Raw genomic sequence first — 20735 nt, 5'->3', positions numbered from 1 at the left:
GTGGAACTGTGGAGGGAGGGGGATGGGCGGGGCCAGGTCCAGGTACGAGCAGACACACCCACACATCTGAATCTGTCATTTGGCTGCTTTGCTCTCAGGTAAGCAGCTCCAACACTTTCTATTTTTGCTTTTGCAGGGGGGAGGGGGCCATGAACGATCCATGCAACTACTGGTTTTGTTCTTTTTCCTCAGGGGAGCCAGAACTGGTATACACTGCTGGTTCTGCTCTACTTCCTTGGGTCCCAGAGAAAAGGTGGCAGAATTCTGTTCTGGATTGTTCCAACAGAAATTAAGCATTCAGTAATGGACAAAAGAAAGTGCCATTCATCAAGGCCAAGGCTGAAGCCTTGACAGTTGGGCATTAGTGCTCACAACTTTCAAACTTGTGGTAATTCAAACCTTTTTTTTTTTTATTTGCTCTGCGGCACCTGCTTCAGAATCAGCCCTTCCCTTTCTGCTCCCTGCAATACAGGAGGAGAAATGGGAGGGAGGGGGAACAAGAGAGGAGGAGCTGGATTAGGGAGCAGAGTGGCTGTTCTCTTCTCCTTGTGCTTCAGGCTCAGCCCCTTCCTTTTCTCTTTCCTGCTGGCTGCCTGGAGGGGAAGGGACAGAACTGTATTCCACCCCCATTCCACCACAAATTAAACCCAGTGCAACCCTAAACAGAAGCGTGAGGGTAAGCTGCACCGAGCAGCAGTTCCAACCCAATAAAACCTTGCTGGGCATACTGGATGGGCCATTTGTGTCTTTTTCTGCCATCATTTACAATGTTATGTATTGAAACTTACCTTTCACTGGTCTACATCAATTTTGCTGACTACAAGATAATATGTGATCTTTATGTATTTTAGTGTGCTGAATCCAAAAATTACATCCGTTTCCTCCAGTCACGTCCGGTTTTTTTCCGCAAAACACTATCTACTCATAAACTCTTATAGCAATAACGTAACATTATTATTTAGATAGGTTGAATATGCAAAAAGATAATTAATGTGCAGAAAGACATGCTGAATACGCAAAAAGAAATGCTGAATATGCAATTGGTGTAACCAATAGGAAGACTGCTTATTAAGCAAGGTTATATTGATGCTTCTAGGACAACAAAATTTCCTTGCTTCTTGTGCCTTTGGGATAGCTGAGCAAAGGCAGAACATTATACAAGGAAAGAATGGCCCGCTAGAGAGAAATTTAAGATCGGTGAAAAGAATATTAAGAATGAACCACTTGTTAATCCTCAGAAAGTGTTGTTCTCACCACTGCATATAAAATTGGGACTCCTGAAACAGTTCATTAGGTCTTTGGATCAAGAAGGCGAGTGCTTCAAGTACCTGTGTACTAAATTTCCTGCTCTTTCACATGAGAAGTTGAAAGCTGGCATATTTGATGGCCCGCAAATTAGGCTTCTAATCAAAGACAGAGAATTCCTCAATACCATGAAAACCATAGAAAAGGATGCTTGGTCTGCTTTTTCTGATGTGATTACAGACTTTCTTGGCAACTTCAGGGCTGAAAATTATAACCTTTTAGTTCAAAATTTGTTGATTGCTTTTCAAAGACTGGGAGCAAACATGAGTGTCAAATTGCATTTCCTTGATAGCCACCTGAACTATTTCCCCTCCAATCTTGGAGCTATGAGTGAAGAACAAGGAGAATGCTTCCACCAAGACATGAAGACCATAGAACATAGATATCAAGGCAGATGGAACACAAACATGATGGCAGACTACTACTGGTGTTTACAGCGTGACAACCCTGATCATAACTATTCCAGAGCATCCAAAAAGAGAAAATTTCTCCCTAACAATTAAAATTTACACAACTATTGCTCTCTTGGTTAGACGATAGATTTGTTTTTTGAATGTAACAAATATAATTTATGCTTTTGCTTCTTCAGAACTTCTTATTACCCTTGATATTCACCTTTATAATCTTAAATCAAACATTTCTCATTAGTGAAAAAATTTGACATAGTTTGTATTTTTTTACTTCAATCAGCACCTTTCATTTGGATAAAAATAATTAGGTCAGCAGAAAACTTTTTTTCAAATGTAGACCAATGATCATTATCATGTATCTAATGCTACAGAAAATGCATGATCCCAGCAAACTTTGAGTTTATTCCTAGGTGTCTGTAATTACAGCACAGAGGAAAAATGCTGGAATAATCCTAGCTGTGAAAATCTTCAACTTAATATTTGTTCACAGTGCCAAATATCCAAAAAGCAGTTTCAGAACTGTCCATTGGGTTGTGTCTGGAGAAACACTTGGAAATGTTTGGAGCTGCTGAGTGTTCTCTAGTTGTTTGCTGCCAAGTAACCCAAATTCAATTTGTGGATATGGAGGCCAGTGGTTTTGGAACCATATCGAGCAACAGGCCATTACTAAGTGTATTAGTTATTGATGTTTTGCCTGCCATTGTTTTAATAATGTATTTGTTTTGTTTTTATTTTAACTAATTTTGTTTTATTGATAATATTGTACTTTACTGAGAACTAGACTACGAATTATAAATGCTGTATAAATAAATAAAGGAATGCCCAGGAAACCTCATTTTGCTGTCATTTTCCACCTTATCTCTGTACGGTTTCCCCTGGATGACTTTCTGGACAAACTTAAGCCTGGATTTATCAAAATGCACTAAATATCGCATGCAATAGGAAAAGGGGTGTGTTTTATGGTAATAGGCTGTTTATCGCAAAGTGTGTTATTTTAGCGCTTTGCATAGGTATTAGCGCAAACTGCGATAACTTTTGGCACTTTGCATTACGTGCCAGACTTGTATACCACTGGGGAGGGAGGGAGGGAGAGAGAGAGAGACTAGCTAGATGGCCCTTATACTAGGTAGGAATTTATACCTCTATATGAGGTCCACCTAGCTACTCGAGGTGAGGTTTAGGTATTAGTGTAGGGGTTAGGGGCCACTTTGACATTCAGAGTGCGACTTACGAACAGAACAGTGCACTCTTGTGAAGATTTGATGAACTTCGGAGTGAGGAAACTCACCCAAAGATGGATTTGTGCAGTGTTCTCTTAACCTAGCTTGATGTTATCCAGGTAGAGAGTCCATCAAGCTAGGTTGAGAGAACATTGTACAAATCTCATCTTTGGGTGAGTTTCCTTACTCCGAAGGTCATCAAATCTTCACAAGAGTGCACTGTTCTGTTCGTACGTCGCACTCTGAATGTCAAAGTGGCCCCTAACCCCTACACTAATACCTAAACCTCACCTCGAGTAGTTAGGTGGGCCTCATATAGAGGTATAAATACCTACCTAGTTTGAGAGTCTTATAGCTTGGCTCTCTCTGTCCCCTCCATGGCCCTAGGCTAGGTTCTCTCTCCCTTAGCAGCTTAAAATGCTATTTGCAAAAACATCACAAAGTGTGATAAAGTCATATCACACAGCTTAACATAAATGAAAAAGGTGTAATTAAAATCCACATTAAAGCCATGCGATATGGCTTCACAAATTGCAAAGCTGGCCCACTTGGCCAGAAATCCCGTCCCAAACTCCTCCCCTTTTCCTAATTTGCATCGCACCATGCGTGGTGCTTTTCGCATGGGAAAACACCTTAACACATGCGAAAACACCATATAGCACTTTGATAAATGACCCCCTTAGTCCTTTTGCTGTCTGAGGGCTGGAGTGGCTAAGCTTTTATCCCTGCAGTGACACATGCACTATTTTATCTTCAAGGACTGAGCACAAGTGACTTGTGTCTGTTGTGCCATGCATTGCTGTTTACACCACCTTGGCTAATATAGGAAAATGTTGGAGGAAGCTCTCTTGCTCAAAATTCAAGGCAGAATTTTATCCAGCCAAGTGAAAATGCCCCTCTAGATAATGTTTTAGACATCAGCAAATTGTGAGCTAGCTTATCTTGAAGAGATCGCCACACTGCTGCCAGGAGTATCCATGTCATATGCAGTCAGTAATGTGTCATTGTTCTCCTCTTTGTGTGATTATAGAGCAAGTGTTCTCAACCCAGTCTTCAAAACATGTCCAGCTAGTCTGATTTTTCAGGATATTCACAATGAAATATGCAAGGGAAAGATTTGCAAGCACTATTTCATGCATTTTCATTGTGGATATTCTGAAAAACAGAGCTGGGTTGAGGACCACCAGCATCACTGACTTTCCCTGGCACAAATGGAGATTCTCTTCAGCAGTAGATAGCTGCTTGAGTCTAATTACACCTGGATGGAGAATCTTGGCATGGGAATCTGGGAGAGTCCCCTTTAATCCGATTCACTGGGGAATGTTCTGGTGTGATTTACAGAGCACATGATCTTGGCTAAGCAGCGTCCTTCATATGGATTCTATTCATTGGTATTGGTGCATCAAGATTGTGAAATATCATCTGGTAGCGTTATTGTGTATTTAGTTGACTACTCTAACATGCATAAAAAATAAATAAGTAAATCTCCCAAGACAGAAATCTTTTTTGTTAAAGGAGGACAGTCAGCCAAGGAAATTAATGAAGTCATTTACTGGCAGTGGATCATATCAGGAAGAGTTCCCAGGAGTTGATTTGTTTATAGTAGGAATATACTGCAAATGCTTGTTGCCTTCTGTTCTAATATATGCATGAGGGGAGGGAGAGTGTGGTCCAGCAGTTAGTGCGCTGAGAGCCACAAGACTGGAGTTCAAATCCTGCTTCTCCCATTGACACTCAGAATGAACTTAAGCAAGTTGCTTTATCTTCCATTGCTTCAAGACAAGGCCTCATTGTACAGCCCCTTAAATACTGAGATAAACGTATTGCCAGCCCTTTGACCCATCTGGCAGTCCAGGGTGTCTTTAGATGTGTTAGGAGTTGCTATGGCAACCTAAGGTTGATGTCATTGAAATGGATGGAGTCTTAGCAAACCCCAGCTTGTCAGTGATGAATTGTTGGGAGGGTTAGGGATTTTTTTAAATTTATATTCCAACTTTCTGATACTTCAGAGAGGATTACATTCAGCTAAATTCTTAAAGTAAAAGTTCTGATGCCCCAAGGATGTGGGGGTATTATGCCACCATATTTGCTTCTCCCTCCCCCAGGTTCAGACAGCATGCTCAATTATACCCAGTGACTTGGCCCAAGGCCCTCTGATGATTTATTTGCCCTCCCCTGTCCTTAGGCAGACCATCTCTGTGATGCACCCAGACCCAACCAGCCCTAACGTACATGAGATCTAAACCTGCACACCACATGCCATGTTGTAAACCTACCGTGGTAACATGTGTCCAAATACCCTCACTTTCTTCATGCTATGGATTAAACAAAATCTACTTTTGAATAACTTATTTAGTGCCATCTGCCTGATATGATATGGCTGTCCTTTTGGAAGGAGTGACGTGATAAGTGGTGAAGATTTCTCATTTCAGATTATGGACTTAATAGTTACACAGCTTCAAATTACCAGTTACTGTAAAGGCAAATTTGGGGGATAAGCAGGACAATGGCAAGGGGCACCCTTGATGAAGCTGAGTGACGTCACTGGAGAGCAGAGCTTTAGAATGCTAGGAACTGGCCAGGCCCAGGCCTTAGAGTTTGCCCTGGGCTCCAGTGTGACACCGGCCCTGGCTGCAACCCAGAGAGACTCTAATGCAATAAATACTTCCTTGTCATCACAAGCAGGAAAACACACAGAAACTAATTCAAGTCATTTTTTACTGGACATTTGGAGGTGAAAATAATTTTTAGTAAAATAAGTTCTTACCTGTATAATTTTCAGGAACACTTTCTCCCCTACGTAACACTTTTATGACCCTCACTGGCCCCATATGATTGAACAGCAATAGCCAGAAAGATGATGATTATTATTATTATTATTGCTACAAGGTTTTTTTACTTTCTTTCCTACCAGAGTACTTAGAGCAAGGTGCAGGATTATCAAATTATTTACATCTATGATACATGGTATTTAAATATAATGTATAACGTAATATATATGAACATAGCATAAATACATGACAGAGCAAAGTGAATGGTAAGAGTGGAATAGTTGGGACAAGTACAGGATTATCGAATACGTGAAAACTGTTGAGTAATTGGGAGAAGGTACAGAATTACTGCCTAATTTACGTAATACAGGATACTTAATGCATGATACGTAAACATAACACAAATATGCAACATACCAAAAACCAGAGCTAAAGATCAATAGAGCCTAGGGTCAGCGTGTTGGGATGGAGGAGGTAGTATATTTAGTTTGCTAGATGCGGCCCTTGGGATTTTGCTGGCTAAAAAGTGTAGGCTTGGCACACAAGCCAGGTCTTTATCATATAGCAGAAAGTCATTATGTTAGTGGCTAGTCTGGCCTTTGTTGGGAGAGAGTTTAGAGCCTGGGGATAATGAGGAGAAGCCACGCTTATAGATTCTGGCCAAACTGGAATATTTAGGAGCAGTGAGCTCATTTTTAGATTGCAGACTGTGAGAGGGTTTGTAGGAAGAAGGCAAGGTGATCCTTCAGATTGATTGGGCCTTGGTCATTTTGAGGGTGATTTTTGAAACTGTTGTGAATTTAGAAAACTGTGTGACTGCTATGTGTGTCAAATTACATGCATACATGTTGTATGCACGCACTTTTATGCACAAAGGGGAGAGTATGCTCCAGAGTGGTGGAGTGTGTGTGAATTTGGGACTTGTATGTGTACTTTTTGGGGTAGATTTTATAACATGCACGTGTGCTACCCGGCGCGCGCACATGTATGCCCAATTTTATAACATGCGCGTGCATGTTATAAAATCCGGGGTCGGCGCACACAAGGGGGTGCACAATTGTGCACCTTGCATGCGCCGAGCCGCACTGCCTTCCTCTGTTCCCTTCCCCCTAACCTGATATTCCCACCCCTTCCCCTAACCTCCCCCTCCCCCGCAGCCCTACTCTAAACCCCCCCCAAAAGTTTTATCCTACCTTTTGCGCCTGCCTCCAGACAGGCTCAAGTTGCACATGCCAGCAGGCTGCTGGCATGCGATCCCTCGAAACAGCAGCAATGGCCGTTCCCTGTACGTTCCCAGATCAGTCCAGACCTTGGGTTGAACCTCCTTTCCAGCAGGTGGAGACAGACTAAAACTGCAGAGGTGCCCTATATGAGGACAGAGCCCATCCTGTAACCCTTCAGTATTTGTCTGTCTCCCAGCAGGTGGATCAGCTCACCCTTCGGTCTCCTGATTCGGCTTCTCAGCCGGCTTTCCTTATTTCTGTAGATCAAGCAAGTACTTAATTCTTAGCTATTTCCTTGCTTTTTCTGGAAATAATAAATTTTAATCGGTTAGGATTTTTTTTTTTCTTCCACAGGAGACGGTACCATCTTTTAGCTCTTGCCGGACTCAGGGGGGCTTTGCCCCTTGTGTGCTGCATAGCCTGAGTCCATCTGTGCTTCCCAGTGTGGGGATCGAGGCTGGTGGTCCAGTTCTCGTCTCCCCCTCCTCTGGCTGCCGAGGGAGCTTAGAGCCCAGGGTTGTGCTCAGTGTAAAAAAAAAACCAAAAACAAAAAGAACAGGTAAAGAAGTTTTAAATTTCAATTGCCATTTTTTACAGCCCTTCTAAATTATTTTTGTATACTTTAATTTTTGGCTGGTTAGGGGGTTTGAACCGGCAGCCAGACAGGCAGGAGTTAACAGGTTCCTCCCTTGCTTCACTCCTGCCGGCGAGCTGCCAATCATTTTTACTTACAGGGTTTTTTTTTCTCTTCAGAGCGGCTCCAGCTATGCTGCGCCGGCAGCCTGCCTCTCTTGTGGGCTGCCCTCCTCGCGATTTTCACGGGAGGGACTGTGTTCTGCCTGCCAGGTGGGGAAGGCCCCTCCTTGGCAGGGCAGGCAAATCAAGCCCGGGGATCCACACCTCGCCGCATGGCCAGGCCGTTCCCGTGTCGGCAAAGCCCAGGAACGGTGGCCATTTTGGATTTTTCGGCAGCTCCCGTTTTGGAGCTGCCTGGGGCGCCAAATTTTTTGGAGCTGCCCCCCAGGACGTGGTCCTTGACCCCCCTTGCCCCCCTACATTTCCACCCCCCCCCCCCGGGAGTTCTAGGACCCGTTTCTCCCCGGAATTTGTGCTGATTATGCACAAATCTTACTTAGCCAGCCTGCAGGAGGAAGGAGAAGCCCGGACCTCCCTGGCAAAAATTCCTCGCTCTGCGCCGTTGACTTGTGGCCCGGCTACGGAACCCCAGGGGTCCCTTTGAGTGCGGGTGTTCCCGGGTGTGCCCCTGACCCCCCGGTGGCCCCTCCCGGAGGACGGTCTAGAAATCTTGAAAAATCCCTCTGTGGATTCCTACATCTCGGTGGTCACTAAACACACTACCATCCCAGTGGAGGGGTCTACAGCCCTGAAGGATGGGCAGGATCGCAAACTTGAAGCGCACATGAAACGCATTTTCGAGATCCTGGCCCTGGGGGTCCGCGCAACGCCTGCAGCAGTCCCATGTGGCGGGCTGCTCTTAGATGGACCCAACAGCTACTCAGGGCCCAGGATCTTCCCCCGGCAGAGGCGGAGCAAACCGAGCATTTGGAAGCCGTCATCGCCTCTGGGGCTGATGCTCTCTACAACCTACTCCGCGTCCAAGCAAAAGCGATGGCCTTGGCGGTGTCAGCTTGGCGTCTCCTGTGGCTGCGCAATTGGTCGGCTGACCCGTCCTCCAAGGCACGGCTGGGCTCGCTGCCCTTCAAAGGTAAGTTGCTGTTTGGCGAGGACCTGGAGAAGCTTATGGATTCCTTGGGGGACAATAAGGTCCATAAGCTACCGGAGGATTGGCTGAGAACAGCACGCTCCTTCACACCCTCCCGTCCCCATTTCCGGGGACAGAGACGGTATACCCCATGCGGACAGGGTGGTGCCATGAGGGGTTATTCTTCCCGGTCTCAGTCTTGGTCGCAGCCCTTTCGTGGACGTCGGCCCTTTCACGAGGGCCAACCCGCGCGCACCTCCCCTAAGCCTGCCGCGCAATGAAGGTCAGCCAGCCCATTCCTCAATCCCTTTTCTGGGCGGTCGCCTCTCCCTTTTTTTCGAGGAATGGGTCAAGATCACGACGGACCAGTGGGTCCTCGACATTGTACGAGATGGGTACGCCTTCAAGCTCTTCCGCAACCCACCAGATCTCTTCCTATTCTCCCCTTGCGGGCGCTCTAAACGAGAAGCGGTGGAGCAAACCATCACCAGACTTCTGCACCTGGGCGCAGTTGTCCCGGTCCCGGAAAGGGAGCTTGGCGCAGGCCAGTATTCCATTTACTTTGTCGTTCCCAAGAAGGACGGGGCCTTTCGGCCGATCCTGGACCTCAAACGGGTCAACAAAGCCCTCAAGATCCCGTGCTTTCGCATGGAAACCCTGCGGATGGTATTTACGGCGGTTCGCCCCAGGGAGTTCCTTGCCTTGCTCGATCTGATGGAAGGGTAATTCCATATCCAGATCCACCGCGATTATCAAAAGTATCTTCGCTTCCACATTCCCAATCGGGACTTCCAGTTTTGGGCCCTGCCTTTCGGCCTCGCAACCGTGCCTCGCACCTTCACCAAGATCATGGTGGTGGTGACGACAGCCCTTCGGTGGGAAGGTGTTCTAGTCCATCCTTACCTGGACGACTGGCTTGTGCGGGCCAAGTCGGAGGTCCTCTGCAAACAGGCGGTAGATCGGGTTTTGGCTCTTCTCGCATCCCTGGGTTGGATAGTGAATTTTTCCAAAAGCAACCTCCAGCCCTCCCAGGAATTGGAGTTCGTGGGAGCCCGCTTCAACACCCGACTCGGGAAAGTCTTCTTGCCTCGTGCACGGGTCCTCAAGTTGATAGATCAGATCCGGGACTTGATCTCGCTGCCTCTTCCAATGGCCTGGGACTACTTGCAGGTTCTCGGGTCCATGGTTTCCACCATCGATCTATTCCCATGGGCTTTTGCTCATATGTGACCGTTACAGAAAGCTTTGCTATCACGTTGGCAGCCGGTGTCGGAACAGTATCAAATGGTCCTCCCCCTTTCGGCCTCTACTGTCGCTGACTTGCAGTGGTGGCTCTCGCTCCCCCATCTTCTCCAGGGAATGCCCCTCCAGTTTCCACAGTGGACGATAGTGACCACGGACGCCAGTCTCTCGGGCTGGAGTGCGGTCTGCCTGTCTCGGTTCACTCAGGGGATATGGTCACCCATTCAGTCTCGCTGGCACATCAATCGGCTGGAGGCCAGGGCGGTGCGTCTGGCCCTGCAGGAGTTCATGCCCCTCATACGCGGAAAAGCGGTAAGAGTGCTGTCCGACAACTCCACCACCGTGTCGTACATCAATCGTCAGGGGGCACCCGCAGTCGCCTGGTAGCCCTGGAAGCCAGCAGTCTCTTTGCCTGGGCAGATCAACACCTGGAATGCCTGGCGGCCTCTCACATTGCGGGCAAGGAAAATGTTCAAGCGGATTTTCTCAGCCACCAATCGCTCGATCCGGGAGAGTGGGAACTCTCGGAAGCAGCCATGGATCTGATCATCAGAAAGTGGGGTCAGCCCCACCTGGACTTAATGGCGACCATGCACAATGCCAAGGCCGATTGGTTCTTCAGTTGCTGGAGGGACCACAGCTCAGAGGGAGTGGATGCTCTGGCTCTTCCCTGGCCCACAGAAGTCCTCCTGTACGTGTTTCCTCCATGGCCCTTAGTGGGAAAGATTCTCAGGAGAATAGAACTCTACAGGGGTCCAGTGATTCTGGTAGCACCCGAGTGGCCTCGCAGACCATGGTTCGCAGATCTTGTCACTCTGGCGACGGACGGTCCTCTGCGGCTGGGCCATCTTCCTCGTCTACTGCGGCAGGGACCCGTATATTTCGACCAGGCCGATCGCTTCTGTCTAGCAGCCTGGCTTTTGAACGGCGGCGCCTGAGACATAAGGGCTACAAGGAAGAGGTCATCTCTACCTTGCTTCGAGCCCGGAAGCAGTCGACTTCTCTAGCTTACGTGCGCATTTGGAAGGTCTTCGAGACTGTTTGCGAGAATTCGGGTGTCTCAGCTCGCTCCGCCCCAGTCTCCGTAGTTCTTTCTTTTTTGCAGGAGGGTCTCTCCAAGGGCCTCTCCTTCAGTTCTCTCTGTGTACAAGTTTCCGCCCTTGGCTCTCTTCTTGGACGGGTCGATGGTCACCCTTTAGCGGCTCACCGGGACATGGTTCGATTTTTGAGGGGAGTCAAACATTTGCGTCCGCCCGCTCGCAATACTTGTCCTTCGTGGAATCTCAATCTGGTCCTCCGGGCTCTCTGTTCTGCTCCGTTCGAACCTCTCCGTTGGGCTACGGTAAAGGACCTTACGCTCAAGACTATTTTCCTTGTTTCGATCGCTTCCGCTCAGCGGGTCTCTGAGATTCAAGCGTTGTCATGTCGGGAACCTATTTTGCGAATTTCCAACTCCGGTGTTTCTCTCAAGACGGTCCCCTCTTTTCTTCCGAAAGTGGTTTCCGCCTTCCATGTCAACCAATCGGTAGAGCTTCCTGCATTCTCTCCGGACGAGATTGTGGGTACCGCTGGAGGCGACCTTCGCAAACTGGATGTCAAACGTGTTCTTCTCAGGTATCTTCAGGTTACCAATGACTTCCGGGTCTCGGACCATATTTTTGTCCTCTGGAGTGGTCCCAATCAGGGCAAGCAGGCTTCTAAGACCAACATTGCACGATGGTTGAAGGAAGCCATTTCCTCGGCTTATCTCTGTCAAGGTCGGTCAATTCCAGAGGGCTTAAAGACTCTCTCGCTACGTTCTCAAGCTACTTCCTGGACGGAGAGCCAATCGGTCTCTCCGCAAGAGATTTGCAGGGCTGCCACCTGGACGTCCCTGCATACTTTTGCTCGACACTACCGTCTGGACGTGCAAGCGCCGGTCTTTGGTTCCTTTGGATGGCAAGTGCTTCGAGTGGGACTGGCTCGGTCCCACCCGGGATAGGGAAGCTTTGGTACATCCCAAGATCTGGACTGATCCGGGTACGTACAGAGAAAGGAAAATTAGTTCTTACCTGTTAATTTTCATTCCTGTAGTACCACGGATGAATCCAGACACCTGTCCCTGTCTTCATTCTCTTTTCCTGTCCTCTTGAAGTTTGTTTTTACAGATTTACAGATTTCACTGCTTAATTCTATACTATAATATACTATATTTCTGAGCAATTACACCGGAAGCCTTGGTTGTTCCAGTACCAAGTATATGCAAGAGCGTATAGTTCTACCATGTTTTTCTTACTCTGTTTGTTGCAGTTGCTCATTTGAGCTTTTCGGTTACTTGCTTGGTCCTGTTCTGGTTTTGTTGTTTTTCTGCTTTGACAGTAGTTATACTGAAGGGTTACAGGATGGGTTCTGTCCTCATATAGGGCACCTCTGCAGTTTGAGTCTGTCTCCACCTGCTGGAAAGGAGGCTCAACCCAAGGTCTGGGCTGATCCTTGGTACTACAGGAACGAAAATTAACAGGTAAAAACTAATTTTCCTCTGTGTTGCAGGCCTCTGGCCCCACCCACGCCCTGCTCCTTTTATTAAGCCCTGGGACTTACACGCGTCCCGGGGCTTTATCTGTGCCGCCGGGCCTTTTTAAAATAGGCCCGGCACGTGTAACCTTTTGAAAATCTGGCCCTTTGATTTTATAAAGCATGTGTATAAATTTTTGGCAAAACCATGCACACCAAATAGCAGGAGTGACAAAGGGGAGAGAAATATTTGTCCAAGTAGGTATTTAATATGGTATGAGGGTAATAATTGGTACTAACTATGTTTGTTTCAACACATCTCTTCTGCACATCCAAACATCTTGTTCTAGGTAGTGAACTTCATTTTTCTCCTTTGTCCTTTTATATACATTGAGAATATATATTAATTTTTTCAGCTGGCGTTTCTGAAGAAAGCACTTCCTGTTGGTGGTGGTTTACTCCAGCCTGCAGGCAGGTGGGTGGTAAGGCAGTGTGCCACATCACCAGGGATGCTTTCATTACTGCCGCTGGCTGCAGACCAGCTTGTGCCTGCCAGCGTAATGACATCAAATAATGAATGTGGAGGTGCCAGCAGTCTGTCAAAACAACTAGTCAAAGTACACTTCCACCAGGGCAGCTGTTTACTAATCTGGAGTCAGTCAGATTTCAAGCAATAAATAGAGAACCATGGAAATTTTAATTGGAATCATTGTTTATCCTAGCTGTCTGTAAACCTGTTCTGATAGGATATATATATATATATCCTGTTTTATTTAAACCTTTATTCAGACCACATATTACAGTCTAGAAATGAATATATTGAAACATCTGCAATTGTTCATTTGACATTAAGTTTCCAGAACAGAGTCAAATCAAAATCATTTCTACCACCAGGAGATTTTTCCCTTATTTTATAGCACCTCCTAACTCACATAGCCCAGTGATTATAGCAACAGCCTTCAACTGGGGACCATCCCCAAGGCGGCTCCTGGAAACCTCAATTATGGTCCCTAAATCCAGCCACTAGACCACCTTTTGCACAGTGATTGGAACTCACACCACTCAAGCACTGTGAATACTGCCTCTTCAACACCTACAAACTCAGCTACCCAGTGAGTGGAAGATTTGATCCGGGAATTGAACCCAGGCCTTCCACATGGCATTGCAGGGTGCTGCCACAAGTTAATCCAATAAAATATCTATGACTCATTACCCAGCATTTCAGTAGCCCATACCTGTGGTACCTGAGATACCATCTACACCACAGACACTGATTTCAGATCTCAAGCTAGTACACATCTGTTGGTTTTGAATGCATCAATTCACATATTCATATTATTCAATTGCACAAGAGTTCACCCAATTTGACTGAACTCATGGCGATATGAGTACTGAGATTTTTCCCATTCATTCCCATGGAGTTGGGGCGAATAAGTATTTTAGAAAGTTTGCAAATGTGGTGATAGATGTGTGGGCAGGTATTTTTGGTTTCTTGCACAGAGATTGCTGTAGCATCATGGCCTTAGCATGCTGAGTATGATTTCCACATCGTTTTTCTATAGGGAACTGATGTCACTGGAGGGACTTGGCATGTCTGTGTCTGATAAGGGATCATGAAGCTCGTGCATGGGGGAAAGAGGCAGCTAATGCATTCCATAGCTTGGAGCAGGGCAAGCCTGGAGTGCTTTGTTTTACTCTTAATTATTGCCTATTTCACCCCATTTGACCTTGAACGCAGCCTCTGTCTCGGTTTTGAATAGCGATTATTTTTATTCATCAGCCTCTCCAAATAGCTATTTATGTCAGCCTTCATTCTGCAGCTTCTCCTCTTATCTCTCCTTACACCCTTCATGGGGCAAATCACTGCTATTTGTGCCCTTTTCCTCCTCCACCAACTCCTTCCATGCTTTCCACCTGGCTGCACCGAATGCTTGGATCAGGCTTCCTGATTCAGTAGGTTATGCTCCCTCTCTGACCATATTCAAATCCAGTCTAAAACCCCACCTTTTTGAGTCTGCTTTTACATTTTACACCCTGATTCTCCTGATCACAGCTTTGTTACTTTTCCCATTTTTTAATAATGGAATTTGCTAAAGTCTCTTTTGTTCTGTATGCTTGTCTTGATTCGATTGTAGCAGGGACTCATTCATGTGCATTTGTGCTGTGTACATCTGTTAGTGCTATACAAATAATAGTAGTAATTAATAGCACTTTCTGGCCTGAAAGCTGACCCCTAAATTTGTGTTTATTGAATATCTTCCATCTTTGGTAAACTTTAGATTATCACCTTCTTTAAATATAAACCATATATGACTTATGGGGAGGGGTTGAAGAACTGAAATATGTATACCCTGGAGAAGAGGAGGAGCAGGGGTGATATGAAACAGACCTTCAAATTCTTGAAAAGTTTTAATGATCCATGGTCAACAACAAACCTTTTCTATGGCAAAGAAATCAGTAGAACTAGGGGTCATGATTTGAAACTCCAGGGAGGAAGACTTAGAACCAGTGTCAGGAAATATTTCTTCATGGAGAGGGTGGTGGATGCCTGGAATGCCCTTATGGAGGAAGTGGTGAAGACGAAAACAGTGAAGGAATTCAAAGGGGCATGGAATAAACACTGTGGATCCCTAAAGGCTAGAGGATGGAAATGAAGAAAAGAGGCATTGGGGGGGGGGGGGGGGGTGAGGCGAAGCTTGCTGGAATGGTGGTTACTACCCTTATACAATAAGTCTTCATACGGTTAATGCAACTCCAACATTGCTTTCTGCTTCAAAGGCAAGGGGGAATGTGGAAAAGAGGATTTACATTCAGACAACAACCAACAAAGTCATTGAACTGTACAGTCTGGATAAACAAGCATGGGGGTAACTTGCTTGATGTGGTGGTTACTACACTTAACCAATAAGCCTGATACTTCACTTTTGATGCAACTCCAGCATTACTCTGCTTCAACGGTAGGGGGTGGCAGGAAATTGGACTCAAATAGTAACCAGCAAGGGCCATGACCTTGGCGGTCTGTGAAACTGATAAGTATGGGAGCTTGCTGGACAGACTGGATGGGCCATTTATTCTTTTTCTGCCGTCATTTCTGTTTCAGTGTTTCTATATTAGATCACCAGATAATTTTAATTGAACCAACTTAGAAAATGGGGATAGTTTGCATTGTTTCCAAGAAAAGTGTAACATTTATTTTTTAGATCTGCTTACAGCCTTTTTTTCAGACCATGACAAATATCTTTTTTTTGCTGTTAAATATCTCTAGAGCACTTTTTTTACAAGTTATTATTTAGATTTTTTCCACTGTTCTTTCCCCACCACTACGATGTAAAAACAAATGGAATGAATAGACTCATTTCTATAAATCTGTGCTGATAACTTACTGATATGTGTGTCTAATCCAGCGTGATCCTTAGCCAAAATATTAGATAAAATAGATAGTGTTGGTGATGTCCCTGGCCCAAGGACTGTCACTGTGATGATCAGGCTAGATCAATTGGAAAGAGGATATAAAATAGGGCAATATCTCCAAGTAGTTGCTAGTGATGGTTCATGGTACTGTAATCTAGTAGAAGCCAGTTATATTTAAGCCGGAAGCCCAAAGGAACAGGAAGTAGCACCCCTTTCCGCCCCCAGAAAATGAGGGATAATAATCCAGCATACATGTGAGGTATACCAACAGGTTTTCAGGGGAGAATGGCATAGCCTAGCAATCGCTGTTGATTCCAGTTTGGATGCACTCGGAAAGAAAAATGTATCGCTCTGCAATGAAAGTCACCCACAGGCTCCTCTCACAAAACATGAACAGAGTCTGTGCATGTATGTATTCTTTGAAAATGGGGAAGTAGTGGGATTCATTTTCAGACTGTCCAGTCTGGCAAACTTGATGTGCTGTTGGTACTTGAACTAGATTCCGACTCGATTTATATAATTTTAAAATTGAGTTCACACATGTCGGAGTCTCTCCTATTAAAGCACGATGGTCCATTCCAACTATTTTAAATTGTATTCTCCAACTTATAGGTAACCAATTTAGAGCAGATAGGGCTGAAGTAATATGTTCATTTAGTCTGGTCTAGCAATCTTGCCTGCACTAGAGCTCTCTTCCTGTTGTGTTCTTTGGGAATAATATCACCCATTTTGTCTGTGAACTTTCAGGATTGTGAACTTGAAGCTTTACATTCTCAAATATGTTAGCCCATTTATTATTAGTCAGAATTTCAAGTAACTACACTTTAAAGTTACCTCCAGAGCTGAAGTTTTTAGACGTTGTAGAATTCACGCATTATGTGTCTATTTTGGCCAGTCCCATCCTTTTTATGTTCTAAACTTATGTACATTTTCACCATTTTTCCAGCTTTTTTTTGCATAGGACACCCTGCACAGTATAGAGGCTCATGTGCTTTTAGTGCTAGTATTGAATTGCACACCCTTAGAAGACAAGCCAACATTGTAATTGTGTCTTTGATACCATTCTGGGCAGGCGGGGTGATAACAGTATCGTTAACATAACCAATGTTGCATATACTCAGGCTCCCACTAAAAGTGTCTTGCAGAAGCAAACTGAGATGTAAATTTCTGCATCCAGATCTCTAGGACACTTCTGAAATTCCCAGATTTGCTGTGAGTAATAAAACAGTGAGCTTCAGGACCAGCCCAGTGATGCAGAGGCATTACCATGTGCAGGCCCTGGGTTTAATCCCCAGTTGATGTCCTCTACACTCTGGATCAGCCAGGGGTGGAGATGCTGTGGAGACCAGCATTCACAGCCCCTGGAGCCAGGGGGAAAGGGGAATGTTAGTCATTGCACAAGGGAAAGATGTGGTCTAGCAGTTAGAGGAGTGGGTTGAGAACCAGGCTTCAAGTCCCGCTTCTCCCACTGATGCTCCTTGTAACCTTGGGTTAGTCACTTTGCCCTTCATTACCCTAGATAGATTGTAAACCCTCTGGGACAGGGACCTGTCTACTGTACCTGAATTGTAACTCGCCTCGAGCAGGAGCTTGGAAAAGCAAGTAATTCATGGGGTGGATTTAGGAGCCGTGATTGCAGGGTTCCGGAAGATATGTGGCGCACTGGCCAAGGACGGCCGCTGCAGTGACTGGGCTAAGTGAGATAGGAGGGGGTGCAAAATAGGGGAAAAATCTTCAGGAAGCTGGGAGTGAAGGTTCACGGTGCCGTATCCCAGTCTTGGTTCTGTCTGAGTGGGAAGCCCGAATGGAAAGGACGTAAACTGCTAACCACTGCCCCCTCCTACCCTCCCTAAATAAAAAGGAAGCGTGCGTGTGTTGGGTTTTAACGGTGACTGTAAGAACAGGCCCTCGCCAAACAGCATCTGCTTCCGATTTACGCCCTGACCTCCCGCAGTAACTCAGTCTATTCCCCTACAGGGCTTGTTTGCCAGACAATTTGCATATACTTGATGTAGTTTGCATACATTTGCAGATCATTTCCACAAGGTTAGATTAAATGTGATCCCTTGGGTCATGGAGGAAAACGTTGAATTAGACAGTAAACCAGGAATACAATGTCATCAAGACATTCTGTTATTACTTTAAGGAGAAATGCACAGTGCTTTTGGCATGAAGTATATTTATGCGAATTAATTATAAACAGCTCTGACAGGTTATATCCAGCCCTATGTAAGGGTAACTCTGTGCAGGCTGGGAGAAAGATTTATTCTTTCTCTGCTTGTGGAACAGCAAATGGCCTTTAAGTACTGCAACATTTCAGCCAGCGGATACAGTCGCTGGTGACTGAACCGGGATATGTCTTTCAGTCAGACTGGAAGGTGTTGATTGTGCTATCTATATTTATTCTCTCTCCCTCCAAACATTCTCTCTTTCTGTCATCTAGCTACTTTGTAGTCACTCTCCCTTTTTTTTTGTCCTCTCTCCCCCCCTCTCTTTTTCTCTTCCTTTTTTTGATTATGTCACTTTGCTCCTCTCTGTGAAAGGAATCGTGCTGCTGCTGCGTGACCAGGTGTTACCTGGATTTGGCTGTGCTACCTGCAGTGCCAAAGGTGGCCTGGCCTCCTAGTGAGTGCAGCATGCTGGAGGCGATATAGCAAAGAGCTGCAGGGAGAAACCTTCTTCCCTGCATGCCAACTAGCTCTGCCTCCCTTTTACCCCACCCTTTGGGGCAGGGCAGGGCAGGTCACTGGCTACAGAACTTCCTCTCTGCTGCTGATGCCAGGCCGGCTCGGCACATGAGCCTCAACTAGTGCAACCATGAGTAAAGACGGCATCGTCTGGCCCCTGCATGGAGAGGGATGTTCTTCCTTGTCTGAACAAGGGACTGTTGCATGTCCCCTCCAGAACATCACTGCTGTCAGACAATACAGTAATGAAACTGAGGAGCCAGTCCTTGCTACTAAACTAATATCACACCAATGTTATCAATTTTATACCTCTGCGTTATCCAAACTACTTTAGAAGGAGAATTAAAGTGAAACCCAGAACCAAAATCTTCCCAAGAAAACAGTATATTCAGACAGACCCAGAAACAGGGCTTACCAATTCCAGTAATTGGTGGAATTCTCAAAGTTACCTTATCCATTTGGAAATGTAATAGAGTATATGCAAGTACATTTCACAGCTCTCTGGCTGAGTAAAAATGGAGTAGCATGCCTATATTGCTCTGTCTGAGAATTGCTTCCCTCAGGCCAGCTAAAAGTAAGTGTGTACCTGAGGCAGAATTGTAAGGAGACATTCCCGGTGGAGTGTTTAGATCAGGAGAGGAAAACCTAGCACATTCATGACCTTATCAAAAGCACGCCTACTATTTTATCCTCCACCACTGTCTGGACAAAGTAGGTGAGTGCTTGTAGCGTGCATGCTTTCTGCTAAGCTGCAAAGAGAATCCACCTGGATAGTTTTTCTTTGCAAATTTGCATACATACACGTGCTAAGAGCACCCATGGGCTTTGAGAATTTCCACCACGATGCACTCGGATAATCGTTCAAAAAACTGGACCTGCTGGAGTGGTCAGAGATGAAATTTTAAAAAGCTTTGGTTTAAATTTTTCATCCATCATATCAGCCCTTGTTTGTGAGTTTCTGTTTTTGCATCCTGACATTGGTAATTCCTGCAAAGTTTCCACTGTAATGGGGAACCAGTGCTCTAATTGGCCAATATTCAAAGAAAGCTGAACTCCTGACCTAGACGTATCTGCTTTAAGCGCCTAAAGTGAATCAGATTTTTTGCCAGACTTAGGGATGCTGTTTACTCACCTACATTTAGGCACCTAAATGAGGCGCCTGACTGAGTTCCCCCAACAAGGCCCATCTCTGACCCTGCCCACTTGTTAGGGAACTAAATTTAGGTGTTGAGCAGGGTAAGAATTTAATTTCGGAAGATCTAGGCCCCTAACTCCTAACCCCTAAGTCAGTGGTTCTCAACCCTGTTCTGGGGACCCCCCCAGCCAGTCGGGTTTTCAGAATATCCACAATGAATATGCATGAGAGAAAATTTGCATGCCCTGCCTCCATAACATGCAAATTTTCTCTCATGCATATTCATTGTGGATATCCTGAAAACCCGACTGGCTAGGGGGGTCCCCAGGACAGGGTTGAGAACCACTGCCCTAAGTAATGAGATGTGCAGTGCTGGGCACCTTGCTAACTATTGGGAGAGGGATGGGTAATTTTGCGTTAAAGCCGTTGGCTGTATATCCCTGCCTCATGTCTTGCACATTTTCTTCAGCTATTTTATCTCATTTTGCTACGTTTCCTCTCTTTGTCTTATAGAAATCCCACAGATGATTCAGCTAGACTTGGATCTGAAGTACAAGAGCAACATCAGAGAGCTGTTTGAGGAATTCGATAATTTTCCCACTAATGCTGTCATCGGCATAGCCCATGAAATGCAGCCTGTGTACAGGTACGATGGAGAAGCAGCTACCTCCACTTTACTAAAGCAGCATAAGCGACTGTGCCATCTAGTGCCAGAAATGTTACTACATGTAGACACGTTGCATAGCTCAGTGTTTCCCATCCCAGTCCTGGAGGCACACCTAATCTGTATGGTTTTCAGGATTGCCACGCTGAAGATGCATGAGACAGATTTGCATATGCTGGGTCTCCAATATATGCAAATCTGTCTCATGCATATCCAATATGGATATCCTGAAAGCCAGACTGGATTGGTATACTTCCAGGACAGGATTGGGAACCACTGGCATAGCTTGTGTGTGGAGTGCTTTCCCATGCTGGGGAATACTTGTAGATGAGGCATTCTGTGAAACAGCTAACCTTTGGTATTCACCATTGGAACTCACTGTATAGCACCACCCATGTGCCGGCTTAATCCATGATGATTTTTAGAGGAAGAGCTGAGAGACCATAGGCTG

At 45.6% G+C, this 20735-nt stretch overlaps 1 protein-coding gene across 4 annotated transcripts in view; it reads left to right on the top strand.

Annotated features, from left to right (window-relative positions):
• The window catches only part of XXYLT1 (xyloside xylosyltransferase 1), a 529386-nt gene that overhangs the window by 229424 nt on the left and 279227 nt on the right, over positions 1-20735 (top strand). For all 4 annotated transcript variants that reach the window (XR_003858535.1, XM_029615071.1, XM_029615069.1 and 1 more), the window contains one exon: positions 20134-20266. Coding sequence is in view for 3 of the 4 variants with exons in the window: in XM_029615071.1 (XP_029470931.1) it covers positions 20134-20266 (133 nt within the window). In the remaining variant the exon portion in view is untranslated. The remainder of the gene's footprint in view (positions 1-20133; positions 20267-20735) is intronic.

The sequence above is a fragment of the Rhinatrema bivittatum genome, chromosome 9 (assembly GCF_901001135.1).
Source record: "Rhinatrema bivittatum chromosome 9, aRhiBiv1.1, whole genome shotgun sequence".
Classification (NCBI taxonomy): domain Eukaryota; kingdom Metazoa; phylum Chordata; class Amphibia; order Gymnophiona; family Rhinatrematidae; genus Rhinatrema; species Rhinatrema bivittatum.
Note: the sequence above shows the minus strand (reverse complement) of the source record. Positions and strands in the feature narration are given on the sequence as shown.